This window comes from Bombina bombina, chromosome 4 (assembly GCF_027579735.1).
Source record: "Bombina bombina isolate aBomBom1 chromosome 4, aBomBom1.pri, whole genome shotgun sequence".
Classification (NCBI taxonomy): domain Eukaryota; kingdom Metazoa; phylum Chordata; class Amphibia; order Anura; family Bombinatoridae; genus Bombina; species Bombina bombina.
This window is the reverse complement of record NC_069502.1, coordinates 745229472-745248353: the sequence shown is the minus strand read 5'-3', so window position 1 is coordinate 745248353 and position 18882 is coordinate 745229472. Positions and strand designations below refer to the sequence as shown.

The 18882-nt window shown below is 36.2% G+C and overlaps 1 protein-coding gene across 1 annotated transcript in view; it reads right to left on the bottom strand.

Moving 5' to 3' along the window:
• Nucleotides 1-18882, bottom strand: part of WDR27 (WD repeat domain 27) — an 896914-nt gene that overhangs the window by 353401 nt on the left and 524631 nt on the right. Inside the window, 1 exon segment of the mRNA XM_053712226.1 lies at nt 8839-8941. Coding sequence (XP_053568201.1) covers nt 8839-8941 — 103 coding nt within the window.

Below are 18882 nucleotides of genomic sequence, written 5' to 3'. Positions count from 1 at the left end.
CGAAGAGAGAGAGTCTGCCCCCTACTAGATCCGGTCCCGGATCGGGGGCTACTCCTTCATGCTGTTTTGGTAGCAGCAGCAGGCTTCTTGGCCTGTTTACCCTTGTTCCAGCCTTGCATCGGTTTCCAAGCTGGTTTGGTCTGCGAAGCATTACCCTCTTGTCTAGAGGCTGCAGAGTTGGAGGCCGGTCCGTTCCTGAAATTGCGAAAGGAACGAAAATTAGACTTATTCTTGGCCTTGAAAGGCCTATCTTGTGGGAGGGCATGGCCCTTACCCCCAGTGATGTCTGAGATAATCTCTTTCAATTCTGGCCCAAAGAGGGTTTTACCTTTGAAAGGGATATAAGCAATTTTGTCTTGGAAGATACATCCGCTGACCAAGACTTTAGCCAGAGCGCTCTGCGCGCCACAATTGCAAACCCTGAATTTTTCGCCGCTAATCTAGCTAACTGCAAAGCGGCATCTAAAATAAAGGAATTAGCTAACTTAAGTGCGTGAATTCTGTCCATAACCTCCTCATACGGAGTCTCTCTACTGAGTGACTTTTCTAGTTCCTCGAACCAGAACCACGCTGCTGTAGTGACAGGAATAATGCACGAAATAGGTTGCAGGAGGTAACCTTGCTGTACAAAAATCTTTTTAAGCAAACCCTCCAATTTTTTATCCATAGGATCTTTGAAAGCACAATTATCCTCGATAGGAATAGTAGTGCGTTTGGCTAGTGTAGAAACTGCCCCCTCGACCTTAGGGACTGTCTGCCATAAGTCCTTTCTGGGGTCGACCATAGGAAATAATTTCTTAAGTATAGGAGGAGGGACAAAAGGTATGCCGGGCTTCTCCCACTCCTTATTCACTATGTCCGCCACCCGCTTGGGTATTGGAAAAGCGTCGGGGTGCACCGGGACCTCTAGGAACTTGTCCATCTTGCACACCATCTTGCACAATTTTTCTGGAATGACCAGGTTGTCACAATCATCCAGAGTAGATAGCACCTCCTTAAGTAGTGCGCGGAGATGCTCTAATTTAAATTTAAATGTCACAACATCAGGTTCTGCCTGTTGAGAAATTCTACCTGAATCAGAAATTTCCCCATCTGACAAAACCTCCCTCATGGCCCCTTCAGATTGGTGTGAGGGTATGACAGAGCAATTATCATCAGCGCCCTCCTGCTCTACAGTGTTAAAACAGAGCAATCGCGCTTTCTCTGAAATGCAGGCATTTTGGATAAAATATTTGCTATGGAGTTATCCATTACTGCCGTCAATTGTTGCATAGTAACAAGCATTGGCGCGCTAGAAGTACTAGGGGTCTCCTGCGTGGGCAAAACTGGTGTAGACACAGAAGGAGATGATGTAGAACTATGTCTACTCCCTTCATCTGATGAATCATCTTGGGCAACTTTACTATCTGTGGCAGTACTGTCCTTACTTTGTTTGGACGCTATGGCACAATTATCACACATATTTGAAGGGGGAGACAGATTGGCTTCCATACATACAGAACATAGTCTATCTGAAGGCACAGACATGTTAAACAGGCTAAAACTTGTCAATAAAGTACAAAAAACGTTTTAAAACAAAACCGTTACTGTCTCTTTAAATTTTAAACAGGGCACACTTTTTTACTGAATATGTGAAAAACTATGAAGGAATTTTAACCAAATTTTCACCACAGTGTCTTAAAGCATTCAAAGCATTGCACCCCAAATTTCAGACTGTTAACCCTTAAAATGAGGAAACCGGAGCCGTTTACAGTTTTAACCCCCTTACAGTCCCAGCTCCAGCCTTTGCTGCGACTTCACCAAACCCAGGGGAGTATACGATACCAAATGAAGCCTTCTAGGAACCTTTTCAACTACTTCCAGACCCACACACATGCAGCTGCATGTACTGCTCTCAAAAGTAACTGCGCAGTAATGGTGCGAAAATGAGGCTCTGCCTACTACAGAGAAGGCCCTTCCTGACTGGGAAGGTGTCTAAACCAGTGCCTGACGTAAAAAAACGTTCCCCAAAGTTATAAAGTGTGAATTTCAACATCAAACTGTATAAAATGCCCAAATAAAGCAATCGATCTAGCCCATAAAAGTGTCTACCAGTTTTATAGCCCATATTAAGCCTTTTATTCTGTTTAAGACTAAGAAAATGGCTTACCGGTCCCCATGAGGGGAAAAATGACAGCCTTCCAGCATTACACAGTCTTGTTAGAAATATGGCTAGTCATACCTTAAGCAGAAAAGGCTGCCAACTGTTCCCCCCAACTGAAGTTATCTCATCTCAACAGTCCTATGTGGGAACAGCAAACGATTTTAGTTACTGCTGCTAAAATCATACTCCTCTCACAAACAGAACTCTTCATCTTTTTCTGTTTCAGAGTAAATAGTACATACCAGCACTATTTTAAAATAACAAACTCTTGATAGTAGAATAAAAAACTACAACTAAACAACACATACTCTTCACCATCTTCGTGGAGATGCTGCTTGTTCAGCGGCAAAGAGAATGACTGGGGGGGGGCGGAGCCTAGGAGGGACTATATGGCCAGCTTTTGCTGTGCTCTTTGCCATTTCCTGTTGGGGAAGAGAATATTCCCACAAGTTATGGATGACGCCGTGGACCGGACACACCAATGTTGGAGAAAAGGCATTCAGCTCTTTTACAGTGCCCAAAGCCCTAATCTTAGGGGGAAAAAACAACCCCCCCAAAAAATAAACAAACTAACACTAACCCGGGAATATCTACTCACGGTTCCTGAAGTCCGGACATCCATCTCCATCCAGGCAAATTCTTCAAATTCAAATCAGCCAATAGGATGAGAGATACTGAAATCATATTGCCTGATTTGAACAGCCAATAGGATTTCAGTAGCTCTCACCCTATTGGCTGATTTGAATTTGTAGAATCATTCAACTTCAGTGTACGGTGGTGATCGTATGAAGAGGACGCTCTGCGCAGGATGTCATTGCTGGTCCTGGATAGCTCCTCTCCGAGTTGCCAGGATGAAGATAGAAGACGCCTCCACGATGGATGATGACTTCTCGCCGCCTGGATGAAGACTTCTTGCTGCCTGGATGGAGATGGATGTCCGGACTTCAGGAACCGTTAGTAGATATTCTGGGGTTAGTGTTAGTTTTTTGGGGTAGGTTTTTTTTTAAGATTAGGACTTTGGGCACTGTAAAAGAGCTGAATGCCCTTTTAAGGACAGTAAAAGAGCTGAATGCCCATACAAATGCCCCTTAGACTTAGGTTTCTTATTTTGGGGGGGTGGTTGGGTGGGGGGGTTTACTGTTGGAGGCACTTTGTAATTTTTTTTGGTTGGTAAAAGAACTGTTTAACTTAGGGCAATGCCCTACAAAAGGCCCTTTTAAGGGCTATTGGTAGCTTATTGTAGGTTAGGGGGTGTTTTTATTTTGGGTGGGCTTTTTATTTTTATAGGGATATTAGATTAGGTGTAATTGTTTTTATTTTTGATCATTTAATTTAATATTTTTTGTAATCAGAGTTTTTTTATTTTTCATAATTTTAGTGTTTGTTATTTTTCGGAATGTTAGATTTTTTGATTTTTTTCATAGTATTAGGTTTTTTAAATTTGTAATTTAGGTTTTTTGCTTTTTCGTAGTGTAAGGTTTTTTTAAATCATGTCATTTAGGTTTTTTAATTGGTAGTTTTTTTTTAAATTTTATTAGAACAGTTATGTAAGGTTAATTTATAGTTTAATCAGGGTATCTGTAAGTAACCTTAAATAAACTACAGATATATCATAGACGCTACTATGAATTGATTTAGCTGCATTGCGAACAAACACTGGAATGGGTGATATCAACCCCTCCCTTTTGCTCTCAACTACAGTCTTGTAGAACAAATGAAATAGACAGGACTTCTAAAGAAAAACAAACATTGGTTCCATATTATAAGAGATAATGTCACATCTAAAGAGCCTTTAATCACGGTCTCAGAAGACTTATAACTTCTAATTAATTATTGTTGGATAGCCTTCCCAGATTGAAATCTCTAAATAATTTAGCTAAATAAATTCATTACTTAGATCACAGGAACCCCTGTAAGGAACAGACGGTCCGTCTGTAAAAACAGAGGAATATACAAACTTACTCAAAGAATACAGCTGTTCCAATCCAAGTGTTACATTGTCCCTGCTGAGACCTAATTCACATTCTCAGTTGAAAAGGCTGCTGGCTCAGATAAACAACACATGAGAAACTAGATCTAAGATAAAGGAATTGTGCCTAATTTTCATGTAGTTTAAGATACTCAAATGAATATATATATTCAGACAACATATTAAATATGAACACATGAATCTGGGAGATTGTCTATGCCTAAGAAGGGTAATATTGGAAGCTAAAAACCTAAGAATCCAGATTTCAACATGTCCTAACCTATGTATTTTTGAAAACATAGAAGTCTTAAGGTTCCGAAGTTTGGACAAATCCTATATATAGTTTTCAAACATTAAATATGTGCCTCAGACTACTAAATAATAGGTACGAATAAATGAATATGAAATTATCTGTTTATATAATATTAAATGTGAATGTCTGCTAAATGAAAAATATAAATAATATCATATGTTTTTATAAACTCAGCAAGAGATATACAGATATGAAATATTTATATGGGATAGTAATAAATATGAAACCACATCTGATTGCTGATCTCAAGGTATGTATGTGATATTAAGAGGATAACTGAGATATTAATTAGATCCATGATAAAAGTATTAAAATCCTTTTAAATACCTCACAACCTCTAAGCCAGTTGAGCATGTGTTATTATTTGTTTGTCATGTTGGTGCAGAGAGGAGTCCATTGCTCTAACCTTAGCTCTTATCGTTATGATCTGTGGGGTTTGTTTACATGCTTAGTTAAATACTAGTCCCTTATATTTACATCCTATAGGTGATCGATCCCCACCCTCTTATCTGCCGGTTATAGCAACCCTAGCTTATCACCTGTGTTTATACATATGCACATATCTCCTGCTATACTATGTTTATACCTATATCTCTCTAGCTATCCCCCCTATGTCTGAACACACTTTAATAGCGTGCAACCTGATTACTGCTACCAAACCCACATAAGTAGGACTCTGCCCTATCTATAAATTAGTAAACTATAGTATGCTTAATTATCAACACACTGAATATTCTCTCTCATATGCAAAGTAATATCCCAGCTCCTCCAGATCAATATCAGAGGTTGTATTTATATAACCCCTATTATATATAGTTAACCTTCCTATAGTATGTCTGCCTTGGCTGTCTTCAGTCATTATAACAAAATCCTGTAAGGACCCTGGTTGATTTATTTAGTGGGTTCGGTGCTGCAGCAGACACTCATGAGGACATAGCTTAACATCTGGTTATAACACATACCTACATGATCTTGCATAGCTGTACCGCAGGCACCCTTATATCTATGCATCACATGTGACGACTACATACCATTCAATAAAGAATTATTATTTTTTTTACCCACAACAATAGTGACACCTTTTAGGACGGTAACCCTATGCAATATAACTTATCTCCCTACTTATCCCTCCCCTCCATTGTTCCTCTTCTTGAATACCAAACACACCACTAGTAAGGTTAAATCATACCCCAAAAGGAGCAAGTCAACAACACTAACCTAAGGGCTCATGTGACTATGATATTCCTCTTTACAATATACATACCCTAGCCTTATGCTCCAACAAATCCTGGGAACTATAACTTCTCTAATGATAACTTTGTATTATAAGGGTGGATTCTTGCTATTGTGTTATCATAGGTATGTGTATGTATGTTTATGCTTGTATGTATGGGGGTATGTGGTACCTATCACGTTTCCATGTTTACATTTAACTGTGGTGTACTGCTGGAAGTGGATTGATCTCACTGTTCATCAATTAGGTTACTAACTTAGCCTTTCTCTTGTATCCCTTGGACACGTCCCCCTATTTTCCCCAAATATTAACGCAGCTCTTGTCTGCTGGTATACCCCCACTCTTTTTCAAATGGTCCAAGAGTGACCTATAAGTGGCTACTGATTGTCACAAACTTACTTATTAGTGTGGCCCATGCGTGGCCTTTATCGTAGCCACACCAATGCTAACTCCCCTAAGAAAACTGAGGTTTTATTTCTATATAAGACACCTTATTGCGGATAATTGCCTGTTTACTTTTGTCTCATATGTTTTAATTAATATTCTTGTTTCGCCAACTGTATTGGTTACACAGTTATTTCTATTCTTGTATGCATTATACTAGGCACAGATTAATTGTTAAATCATGGCAACATTTCAGTCTCTTACTGTCTTGTACCTTCATTATATTTGTTAATGTACATAAACCTCAATAAAAAATGTTTATTCAAAATCCTTTTAAATACCCATATATTTTAAATGTATAAGAATTACTTTGTATTATGAGAAATATATCATATCTAGTCTTGAAATGCTCAGGATGAGTGGTATGACGTGGTCCAATACACATGGAACATGTGACTTATTAATACTAGAAAATATAATACATTGTAAAAATATATATGAATCTATATTAAACTGTAGCAATAGTTGATGGTAAAACTGCATTTCTGGTTGTCTGCTGCCACCTATAGATCAGAGATGGTATTGCAGCCAAAAGATAAATGGCTACTCAGGGAGGCGTCTCCCAAATAACCAAGAGATGTTCAGCTTAAGGGGTCTATCACAAGACAAACTTCCGTGGTACGATACCAATTTCACCAATGATTAGAATAAAAAGGGGTGGGGTATATCAGGTGATATAACCCCATGCAAGAGAGAAAAAAGGACTAGGTCTTTGCAGCTGAGTTTTTGACTGACAAACTGCTGCCTTGTAATCCAGTCTCTTTAAAGCAAATCTGGGCCTAATTTTCATTCATCTTACAAAAATTACCTCTTTTAATTTATGAGGTGAAATTGGACTTATTGGAGAAACTCTGAAAGCTGAAACATTGATTTGGTTATTTAGGTAAAGTATAAGAAACTGTTAAGTATATATAATATTTAAATCAAAGGCATTCTAAGGAAATAGTTAGATTACAGCTGGTAAATTTAAAAGAGCATAATTGGTATTTTAAGCTTATGTTCATAGTCCTGTGTAGTTTAACTAGTCATTATTGCTAAATAATTTATTTGCTAGACAGGGTTTTACACTCCAGATTTATAAGTCAGTCATTATAGTGAACTCTTTCAGAACTGTACATAAACTGGTTATTGTGATTAAATTCCTGGTAATATTGATTAAGCATAGTAAGTTGGTAATCCATACTGGGCACTGAACTAAAATTATTGGTTAATAACAGGAGATTTGTGGTTTCTATAAATATAATTCAATGTGTTTATAACTTTAACTTATCGTAAAGAATTTAGGAATAAATATTGATTTTAATTGTTTCATATATGTATTTTAATTGGGGGTTATTTTAAAGAATAATTATTAAATAAATTGTATTATAACCCGGCCATATACTGACACAGATAACTCTGCTGAACTATTACACATTAGTGATCGAACAGCTTACTCTGCAATCTACTTGACTGTCTATATAACAGAGAGATTACTGTTCTATTGTTCTACTATTAGCGCTATTTGTTTGGTACATTTATGGGGAATATTTGATTCTACCTAATATCTAATGTATCATTTTTACTCTGAGATCATCTTTTGTATCAAATTATTTCATTTTATTTCCTAAATTGTGGCCACAACTATTTTACATGCACCATAGAGACTTTTTATATGTATTTCTTTAAGAAATAAATTTTCAGTTTTATTTATTTTACACATTAATTGCCTACATTTCTTTAGTATTTATTTTTTACCCACATTGTTATTATATCTATCCACTATTATATAAACAGTGTGAAACACACTTTTTTTAGTACCATCCATTCTAAAAATAGTTTACTTTCCCGGCTTTTAGCGCCACTCTCATCTTTTTTTCTTTTTTGTTTTTACATTTTACAACCGTTTTGGGAGTATAACGGTATATAGAGAGCAGGCACTGGGAACCATTTTTCCTGGTTCGAGAATCCATTTTCATTATTTAATCTCATACCTGTCTTCTAATTAAAGGAAAGTCATGCTCAGCTGGCTTCAATAAGGGTTGCCACCTCGGCCATTTTGTTTTATGGACAGCCATAAATAACATGCTGCAGGAATGCAGGAAGGAACATGTCTCTTCCTACAGCATGTGTAACTCATAACTGTCCACTGAAACATTGCTCAGGTGGCAAACATAGGTTTATTTGGCAGACCAATCAGAATATACTTTTAGCATACTATAACAAAAGTAATAAGCTTTCCTTAAAAGAGATAAGAAAGTCCAAATTATACTTGCATGATTCAGAAAGAGCATGTAAATCTAAGACACTTTCAAATTCACTTCTATTTTCAAATTTGCTTAATTTTATTGGTATCCCTTGTTGAAAAAGAATATGCACATATCCTACACTAGTGGGAACTAGCTGCTGATTGGTGCCTGCGCACATTTGTCTCTTATGATTGGCTAACTAGATGTGTTCAGCTAGATGTCAGTAGTGCAAAGCTGTTCCTTCAGCAACTATATAATGAAGCACATTTGATAATAGAAGTAAATTGGATAGTTGTTTAAAATTGTATGTTCTATCCAAATTATAAAAGAAAATGTTGGGGTTTTCTGTCCCTTTAAACAAATAAATCAGAATAAACCATTGCCAATTCAAACAAAACATACATGATGCCACGAGTACGTTTTTACTGCTACCAGCATGCAATAGGAAACATCCACCAGTCACAATGTGAATGGGAAAGAGACTGTTTAAAATTATTAAAAACTTACACATCTGTCTTCAGATCCACATGCTATGAATCTTCCACAGGGGCTGATAGCCACTCCACATGGCTGACAACGATTAATGTGACCATCAAAACGGCGAACACACCTATTAAAAGCATAAAATAATTGCACATGGTTAAAACAAAATGTATGCTTACCTAATATATTCATTTATTTCATGGTGGTGAGAGTCCACAAGCCATCCCATGTGGGATTAAGCTCCATCCCACTAGGAGTAATCCCACATGTGATGGCGTGTGAACTCTCATAACCTTATGAAAGAAACAAAAGCTTTTACATGCAAACTAGAGAAAACAATGGACATACAGTCACATACAAGACTAAATTTGAGGACATTTAAGAAGAGTCACTAAAATTTAAAAAATCCTTTTAGTTATTAAATTATCCTAGGGAGTTTTGTATGGATTTGTAAAGCTCTCTTTGGCATTAGTGAATAACCTCAATGAAAATAATGTGTCTAATATTTAGAAAACCTTATGATTTACCATAATTTCCTGAGGGCAACGAGAGTTTGTCTTTCTCCATATTCTGGTCTATAAGCAGGTTTTCTCTTCTAATTTTGGTCTATAAGTAGGTTTTCTTACCTAATTCTGTGTTCCATGACAATCAATAAGCCAATTCTTGTGAAGTTTCAACTTTGAGCCTATTTTAAATTGTTTGAAAACCCCACAACTGATTTATCTTATGCTTTTCAAATAAACTCATGCCATTAAGACACCTCCTACACATTGCATAGGGATAATATATTAGCAGTTTTCCAATCATTAAAAGAACACTTTCCTGGCAGATTTTTTAGACTTTTAAAATTCAAGAAATACATACAAGAGAAGTGCTCTCTCTCGGGAACGAACAACAGCTCAGTGGCTATTTCCATGGCAATTTACCACCTGGGAGCAGCCTCTTTTAGCACAATAGTGCTTCTCAAAGAGGAGAACTTTCCTGTAATATATCATTCTGATCCTGCCTAACAAGGTCAGTCTAGTCACAAAATACCAGGCAATGCTTCTCTGAAGAAGGATCACAGCAACTCCAGACGATCATTTAAGCCTCCTTTGGGCCTCGTCAGTGAGGTGCAGCGATATTCCTCTAAGGGCATCGGGCAAGGAGCCCCCGTCTGGTTTCTCCTATCACCCTTAGGGAGACTTCCCCGGGGTCATATTACAAATATATACAGAAAGAGAACTGTGCTTTCAGCAACAAACAACAGCTCAATACTATTTACCACCTGGGAGCAGCCGCTTTTAAATTCAACACCCTAAACTTGTAGAAAACCTCTTTTGTCTTTTTTTTTAGTGGCACCTCTTGACTGTTTATCACTGTCTTTTCTTTTCTTGAACATACTTAGTTCACATGTTAGTAAACAAATTTTTTTTTTCTAATAAAAAGTTAAACAAAGTTCAAATCACAATTTTAAACTATGACATTTGAACACAAAATAAACATGATCATTTAAATGATCATGTATGATGACAGTGAAGTGTTTTGGGAGTTTAAATATCTTTATATGAAAATAAATCTTTATAATTTTTCCGAAAGGTTAAATCTGGTCTCTTATACTCTTAGTATAGAAAGAGTCCGTTACACTTTGAAAGGAAAACGAGATTATTATTTTTTTTTTTAGATATGCAGTTTTATTGAACCCAAAGAGGCCTATTTATGAAATGTCTGTCGTACCTAATCCAACAGTGTGGATCAGGTCCGACAGACATCCGACAGACATCACTGAATACAGAGCGCAATATGCTCTCCATATTCAGCTTTGCACGAGCAGCTCTTGTGAGCTGCTGGTGCAATGCCGCCCCCTGCAGACTCACGGCCAATCGGCCGCCAGCAGGGGGGTGTCAATTAACCCAATCGGACAGGGTTATGGAGCAGCGGTCTTTAACCTGCATGCTCGCCAGAAACACGGGCCCTCAAGCTCCGTACAGAGCTTGATAGATAGGCCCCATTGTCTAAATTCAAAAACATACCTTTCTATACCATACTGTATTCACTACCAATGGAGATATTTCCTTTTATCTAGGTCGGGGGTGCTTTATTATCTTTTATTTTTAATCTAACCAACCATTAGTCTAATGTATTGCATTTATATTTGGATGAGTATAAGACTTAATCCCTCACTTTTATGAGATGTTGATTAGTGGGTCAAGAATCAAATTATGAAATCTAAGTTTCACTTATCTCCCCACTTTCTCTCTTTCTACTTATACCCCGGATCAGAACTGAGTATTTTCTCTGTGTACTCTATTTTGAATTCTGACCTTCTTATATAGAAATCGCCAAATAGTTAACTAATAATTCTTGTAGTATAATGTTTTCTACTGTTTTAAAGTGAATGGGAACAACACTATGTAACTAGCACTCACTGTTCATTGACACTCAGTGTTTGCCTTTATTTCAGATGTTCTGATTGTAATATTCTGTATTATCTTCCATTTCTGATATGTTTCTTTGTTCCATTTCTTATTTATAAAACTAATAAAGACAGTATACTTAAAAAAATCATGAATCAATATTAAAGGGACAGTCAAGTCCAAAATAAACTTTCATGATTCAAATAGGGCATGTAATTTTAAACAACTTTCCAATTTACTTTTATCACCAATTTTGTTTTGTTCTCTTCGTATTCTTAGTTGAAAGCTAAACCTAGGTAGGCTCATATGCTAATTTATTAGACCTTAAAGGCCGCCTCTAATCTGAATGCATTTTTTCACAGTTTTTCACCACTAGAGGGCATTAGTTCATGTCTGTCATATAGATAACATTGTGCTCACGCACATGAATTTACCTAGGAGTCAGAACTGATTGGCTAAAATGCAAGTCTGTCAAAAGAACTAAAATAAGGGGCAGTTTGCAGAGGCATAGATACAAGGTAATTATGGAGGTAAAACATGTATTATAACTGTTGGTTATGCAAAACTGGGGAATGGGTAATAAAGGGATTATCTATCTTTTTAAACAACAAAAATTCTGGTGTTGACTGTCCCTTTAATGGTTAAGGGAAAAACTGCATTTGAACATACTGAATGCATTTAATACTGAATAAACTAGCCACCATTTTTTATTTTTGCTTTGCCTGTGTAGCTTTTGCATCTGTGAAGCTTTATGAAAATCACTGCGAAACCCACTGAATAAATATTGCAACACCCCTGTTTTTTATAGTTCTTTAATTGTGTGTCTAACTAGATTGTGCAGTTACATTATTTTCTAATTCAGATTTTGCAGTTACATTATTTTCTAATTCAGATTGTGCAGTTACATTATTTTCTAATTCACATTGTGCAGTTACATTATTTTCTAATTCAGATTGTGCAGTTACATTATTTTCTAATTCACATTGTGCAGTTACATTATTTTCTAATTCACATTGTGCAGTTACATTATTTTCTAATTCACATTGTGCAGTTACATTATTTTCTAATTCACATTGTGCAGTTACATTATTTTCTAATTCAGATTTTGCAGTTACATTATTTTCTAATTCACATTGTGCAGTTACATTATTTTCTAATTCACATTGTGCAGTTACATTATTTTCTAATTCACATTGTGCAGTTACATTATTTTCTAATTCACATTGTGCAGTTACATTATTTTCTAATTCACATTGTGCAGTTACATTATTTTCTAATTCACATTGTGCAGTTACATTATTTTCTAATTCACATTGTGCAGTTACATTATTTTCTAATTCACATTGTGCAGTTACATTATTTTCTAATTCAGATTTTGCAGTTACATTATTTTCTAATTCACATTGTGCAGTTACATTATTTTCTAATTCACATTGTGCAGTTACATTATTTTCTAGTTCAGATTTTGCAGTTACTTTATTTTCTAATTCAGATTTTGCAGTTACATTATTTTCTAATTCACATTGTGCAGTTACATTATTTTCTAATTCAGATTTTGCAGTTACATTATTTTCTAATTCACATTGTGCAGTTACATTATTTTCTAATTCACATTTTGCAGTTACATTATTTTCTAATTCAGATTTTGCAGTTACATTATTTTCTAATTCACATTGTGCAGCTACATTATTTTCTAATTCAGATTTTGCAGTTACATTATTTTCTAATTCAGATTTTGCAGTTACATTATTTTCTAATTCACATTGTGCAGTTACATTATTTTCTAATTCAGATTTTGCAGTTACATTATTTTCTAATTCACATTGTGCAGTTACATTATTTTCTAATTCAGATTTTGCAGTTACATTATTTTCTAATTCAGATTTTGCAGTTACATTATTTTCTAATTCAGATTTTGCAGTTACATTATTCAAGTGTTTTTATTTCTTTCTAGTTCAAATGCTGGCCGTTCTTATTGATATACTGTAAATAACACTTAAATTGCTATATAATGACTAAGATTCAATAAAACCAATTTGTAAAAAAAACTATGCAATCCAAACAGATTTGTAACCATCCCTTATCACTGATGCAAGTTCTTAGTTTAGCTCAATTACAATTAAAGGGACACTAAACCCAAACTTTTTCTTTCATGATTCAGATAGAGCATGACATTTTAAGCAACTTTCTAATTTACTCCTATTATAATTTTTTCTTTGTTCTCTTGCTTTCTTTATTTTAAAAGCATGAATGTAAATCTTAGCAGCCAGCCTATTTTAGGTTCAGCACCATGGATAGCGCTTGCTTATTGGAGGCTTATATTTACCCACCAATAAGCAAGCATAACCCAGGTTCTCAACCAAAAATGGGCCGGCTGCTATGCATCACATTCCTGCTTTTTAAATAAAGATAGCAAGAGAATGAAGACAAATTGATAATAGGAGTAATTAGAAAGTTGCTTAAAATTGCATGCTCTATCTGAATCATGAAAGAAAAAAAAAATGGGTTTAGTGTCCCTTTAATGCAGCCGCATCTATTTCGTAGCCATTCACTTCAACGCATAGAACAAGATCCAGTGCCATGGATATCAGCATCACAAAAATCTTACAAAAGAAACAAACATAAACAGGGGAAAATGAATCCTCTATAGCACAGTACACTCTAAAACATACACAAGAGAAAACGAAGAGACAAGCTACTTCACAAGGACAATACAACCTTTCTGAATTCTGTATGCCAAGTGAAAAATCCTGATCACGAACACCCCTGACCAGCCTGTCATCCTGTCTACAAGGTTTCAGACATCACACATCATTTATGGCTAGGAATTAGGGACTCAGGAGATTGAGGAGGGCCCTCATTGTTTTGTGGGTGTGGCTGTGTCTTAAAGGGACATGAAACTCAAATTTTTTCTTTTGTGATTTAGAAAGAGCATGTCATTTTAAACAACTTTATAATTTACTTCTATTATCTCATTTGCTTCATTCTCTTGATATCATTTGCTGAAAAGCATATCTAGATATGCTCAGTAGCTGCTGATTGGTTGCTGCACATAGAGGCCTTGTGTGATTGGCTCACACAGGTGCATTGCTATTTCTTCAACAAAGGATATCTAAAGAATTGAGCAAATTTGATAATAGAAGTAAATTGGAAAGTTGTTTAAAATGACATACCCTATCTGAATCATGAAAGTTTAGTTTTGACTACACTGCCCCTTTAAGAAGCGGCTCACAAGTGGATAGTGGGTGGGATATGGGTCTTCACTTTTTTTTAGTTTTCAAAAAAAGCTTTATTGAGAAAACTATTTGACAACACAGTACAAATGAAAATGGGATATGGGCATTTCTGAGTGGTCAAGGGGCATGTCTGGGCAGTTTGTGGGCATGTTGGGGTAGTTTGTGGGCGTCTCTGGGTACTTTGTGGACGGGCCTAAGAGAAATTGTGCAAATAGGGACATATGGCTGTCTCAGAGGGACAGCAGGACACAGCTCAGAATCAGGGACCATCCCTCTCAAATAGGATAGTTGGGAGGTCTGAGATATGTCTCACTCTTACCAGCGAGGCTACTTTTCTATAACAAACAGATATGCCAATATTCTACACTTACAGACATTTATATTAACTGTGTTTCAATAATGTTTCCATAGTTGTTACAATTGTATTTGTTTCAATCACTTAGCAACAGGTTCTCATTTCATGTGCAAGATTTCAGGTATTGATAACTTAATGCAAATACAGATGGCAGGAACTCCTGCTAATGAAACACACAGAAAGATAGATGAAGAGAGGTTGAATAAATTTGGAACATGATATCACCTTTAAAGGGATATAAAATCCAAAAATAGTCTTTTGTGATTCAGACAAAGCATACATTTAAAAAAAAAAAAATCCAATTTACTTCTATTATCAAATTTACTTTGTTCCCACTTTTTGTTATTTTCTTGCAGAGATACCTAGGTGCTGCTATCTAGTGCTCTTGCAAATGGATAACATTCTTGCACAACTGTTGTTATATAGTGCTCAAGACACGTGCACACTCCTGAACTTATGTCCCTGCTTTTCAACAAAAGATATCATGAGAATGAACAAAATTTGATAATAGAAGTAAATTAGAAAGTTGTTTAAAATTGCATGCTCTGTCTGAATCATTAATCATAAATATTGGTATGATTTAAACATACAGCCAACTTTGGTTTCAAATAATATAATTTTTATACTCACAGGGTAAAGAAGATTTGGTAGAGGATAATATTCTACTGATGCAAGAAGGAAGGCATCGTATACCGGTCCAGAGAGAACCTAAACTGTGAGAATAAAAAGTATACTCTGAAGCAGTCTCTTTTTCCTGCACTTCTTGAGTGTATTTACCGACGGGTTGGGAGTAGGTATGTGCATGGCGAAAAAATTCGGTTCGGTTCAGATCGATTTGGAATTTTTCGAATTTCGGTTCGGATCAATTCGAATTCGGAAAATTTTGAATCGATTCGGTTCGGATTCATTTCGGATTCATTCGTATTCGAAGAAATTCGTCTGGATTCGGTTCGATTCGGTTCGGAAATTCGGAATTTTGGTAAGTGTTAGGTGGGATTAGACTAGTATTATGTACTGTATATTAGGTGTAACCCATAGCAGAGTGATAGAACCTAATATACTGTACAATACTAGTGTAATCCATGGCCATCCGAATTTACCGAATAAATCCGAACTAATTCGGATTTATTCGGTAAATTCGGCAGTATTTTAATTCGGAAATTCAGTTCGATCCGAATGTCCAAATTTGCCGCATTTTCTGAATTTCCGAATCGATCCGAAACGAATTGCACATATCTAGTTGGGAGGAAATCATTATCTTGAGCCTTTCAACATCTAGTTAAATAATTCATTGGAATATGTTTTGGTTTATATAGAGGATTATCTTAACATCAAGCAGCTACATAAGATGATTTACAAACTTGTATCAAGGTGTGGTATTGTGAGATTTGTAAATCAGGAAACAAGTATTTATGGCAATAGTTATGAAGGTTAGCCCTAAAATTAGAGCTTGTTGCTCTTTTTTGTATTAATCAGAAAACAACTTCTATGTAGCCTGATTAAACAATATGAGACATTTAATATATGATGAATTTTAGTATTAACTACAAACTTATGTGTTAATAAAAATAAGGATATAATGATGAGATACAATTCATATGTTCAATATATATCGAAAGGAAGCCACAGAAGGAGTAGATATACTGACATGGTCTGAATCAGTAACGATAGTAACAAAAATAGAACTCCTTTACTTCACGCAATCACACACATCCTAAAATATTTACAAGTTCAGACACTCCGCAAACATACATTGTTTGTTTGTAATGGATATTGCATATAATAGGATTTGCCCAATAATTCAGAATGGTGACAACAACATGCAGGTAAGAAGCTTAAAGGCTTTAGTTTGGTTCGTGTACGTTACCACCTTAGGGACCGTGAGTGTTCCGTTACCGCATTGGGAGATCCGTGACTGGGACAGGCAGCGTGTGTGAATGCGGCTTACTTCCGGGTAGCGGTAAAAAAGTAGTTCCGGCCGTTCAGTGATCCAGACTCGGTAATAACAAAGTTGCAACAAAAACATATGAAATTCAAAAAGGTAACAAAAGTCATCTTTGGAACGATACTTAGCACAGAATACAAGTGATAGGAGACCTGAAATAGGAATAGCTACATCAGAGTAGGTATGACTTCAATAATCAGGCAGTAAATGAATGCAACAGGTAGTCCTTAAATAGGAAGGAGATCACATAGGAGGAGTTAGAGTTAAAGGTATACCACATCTCCCCCCCTTCAAGGAAGCACCCCAGGGGATTCCAAACTAGGTTTCTCAGGATAGCGGCGATGGAAATTCCGCAGAAGACGGGGAGTGCGAAGATCAGAATGAAGTTGCCAAGAGTTATCCTCTGAACCATAACCCTTCCATTTCACAAGGTACTCCAACCTCCGTCTATGGATCCTAGAATCCAACACAGCTTCAACCTCATACTCTTCTCGATCATCAATGACTATCGGAGGTGGTCTAGACAAGGAGAGGGACTGAGGTGAAGGAAGATATGGCTTCAGCAAAGAGACGTGGAAAGAGGGGTCTTAAAATCCTGTGGAAACTCCAATCTCAAAGCATTTGGGTTGATTATTTTAGACACCTTAAAAGGACCCAAATATTGATTAGCTAGCTTTTTGCTAGGAACGGAAAGTTTAAGATTCTTTGTTGATAGCATAACCAAATCTCCAATTTGATAGGTAGGACCTGCTGTATGATGGGTATCATACAACCTCTTCTGATATTCTTTGGCTTCTGAAAGATGTTTTTTCAGGATGTCCAGCCTTTCATGTAAATTATTCGCAAAATCCAATGCAGAGGGTGAGTTTACTTGTTGAGAACTCAAAGAGATGGTGGTAGGATGATATCCGTAAGTAACAAAGAATGGGGATAATTTAGTTGATGAAGAAGTGGTATTATTATAACAGAACTCTGCCAAAGGTAGATAAGATGACCAATCATCCTGAAGATGAGATATGTAACAGCGAAGATATTGCTCAAGGGTTTGGTTAAGTCGTTCCGTGAGACCATTTGTCTGGGGGTGAAATGCAGTCGAGTATCTTGAATCAATCTGGATTAGCTTGCATAAAGATATCCAGAAATTAGAGGTAAACTGAGTACCACGGTCAGTTATAATAACTTTAGGCAATCCATGTAAGCGAACTATATTGTCTAAGAAAACATGAGCTGTTGTGAAAGCTGTAGGCAGACCCTTTAATGGAATGTAATGAGCCAGTCTTGTTAAATGGTCAATGACAACTAAGATAGTATTGTATTGATGGGATTCAGGTAATTCAACAATAAAGTCCATTGATATGGTACTCCAAGGTTTGTCAGGAATAGGCAGAGGAGACAAAAGACCTGATGGTCTTTTGTGAACTAACTTATTTCTGGCACAGGTATCACAATGTTTTACATAATTTGTTATATAAGCATCCATGAGTGGCCACCAATAATTTCTCCTAGTTAGGTCAATAGGTTTGGAAATACCTGGATGACCCGCAAGAGTCCCATCATGGGTTTGTTTGAGGATGGAAGATCTCATATGTTGGGGAATGTAAAGTTTAGATTTATGGTAAAAAAGACCAGTATTGGAATCTTTCTGACAGTCTATTCCATGTGGTGGTTCATGCTTTAATTCTTTTAATATATCTTCTTCCAAAGGTGTAAGTAAACCTATAATCTTTTCTTTTGGAATGATTTGGTTGATTTGATCTTGAGTGTCTTGATCATGTTGTCTAGAGAGAGCATCGGCCTTGGTATTCAAGTGTCCCGGTCTGTATGTTAGAAGAAAATTAAAACGATCAAAAAATATCGACCATCTTGCTTGGCGTGCAGACAAAGTCTTACTTGTCTTTAGGAATTCAAGATTTTTATGGTCAGTAAAAATCTTAAAAGGCAGTTTGGAACCTTCTAATAAATGTCTCCAGTGTTCAAGGGCACGTTTTATAGCTAGAAGTTCTTTATCTCCTATGCTATAGTTTTTCTCAGCGCTAGTCAACATCTTCGAATAAAAAGCGATAGGATGAATCTCAATCATGTTTTTATCCTGTTGTGACAATACTGCACCGATACCTGAGTCAGATGCATCTACTT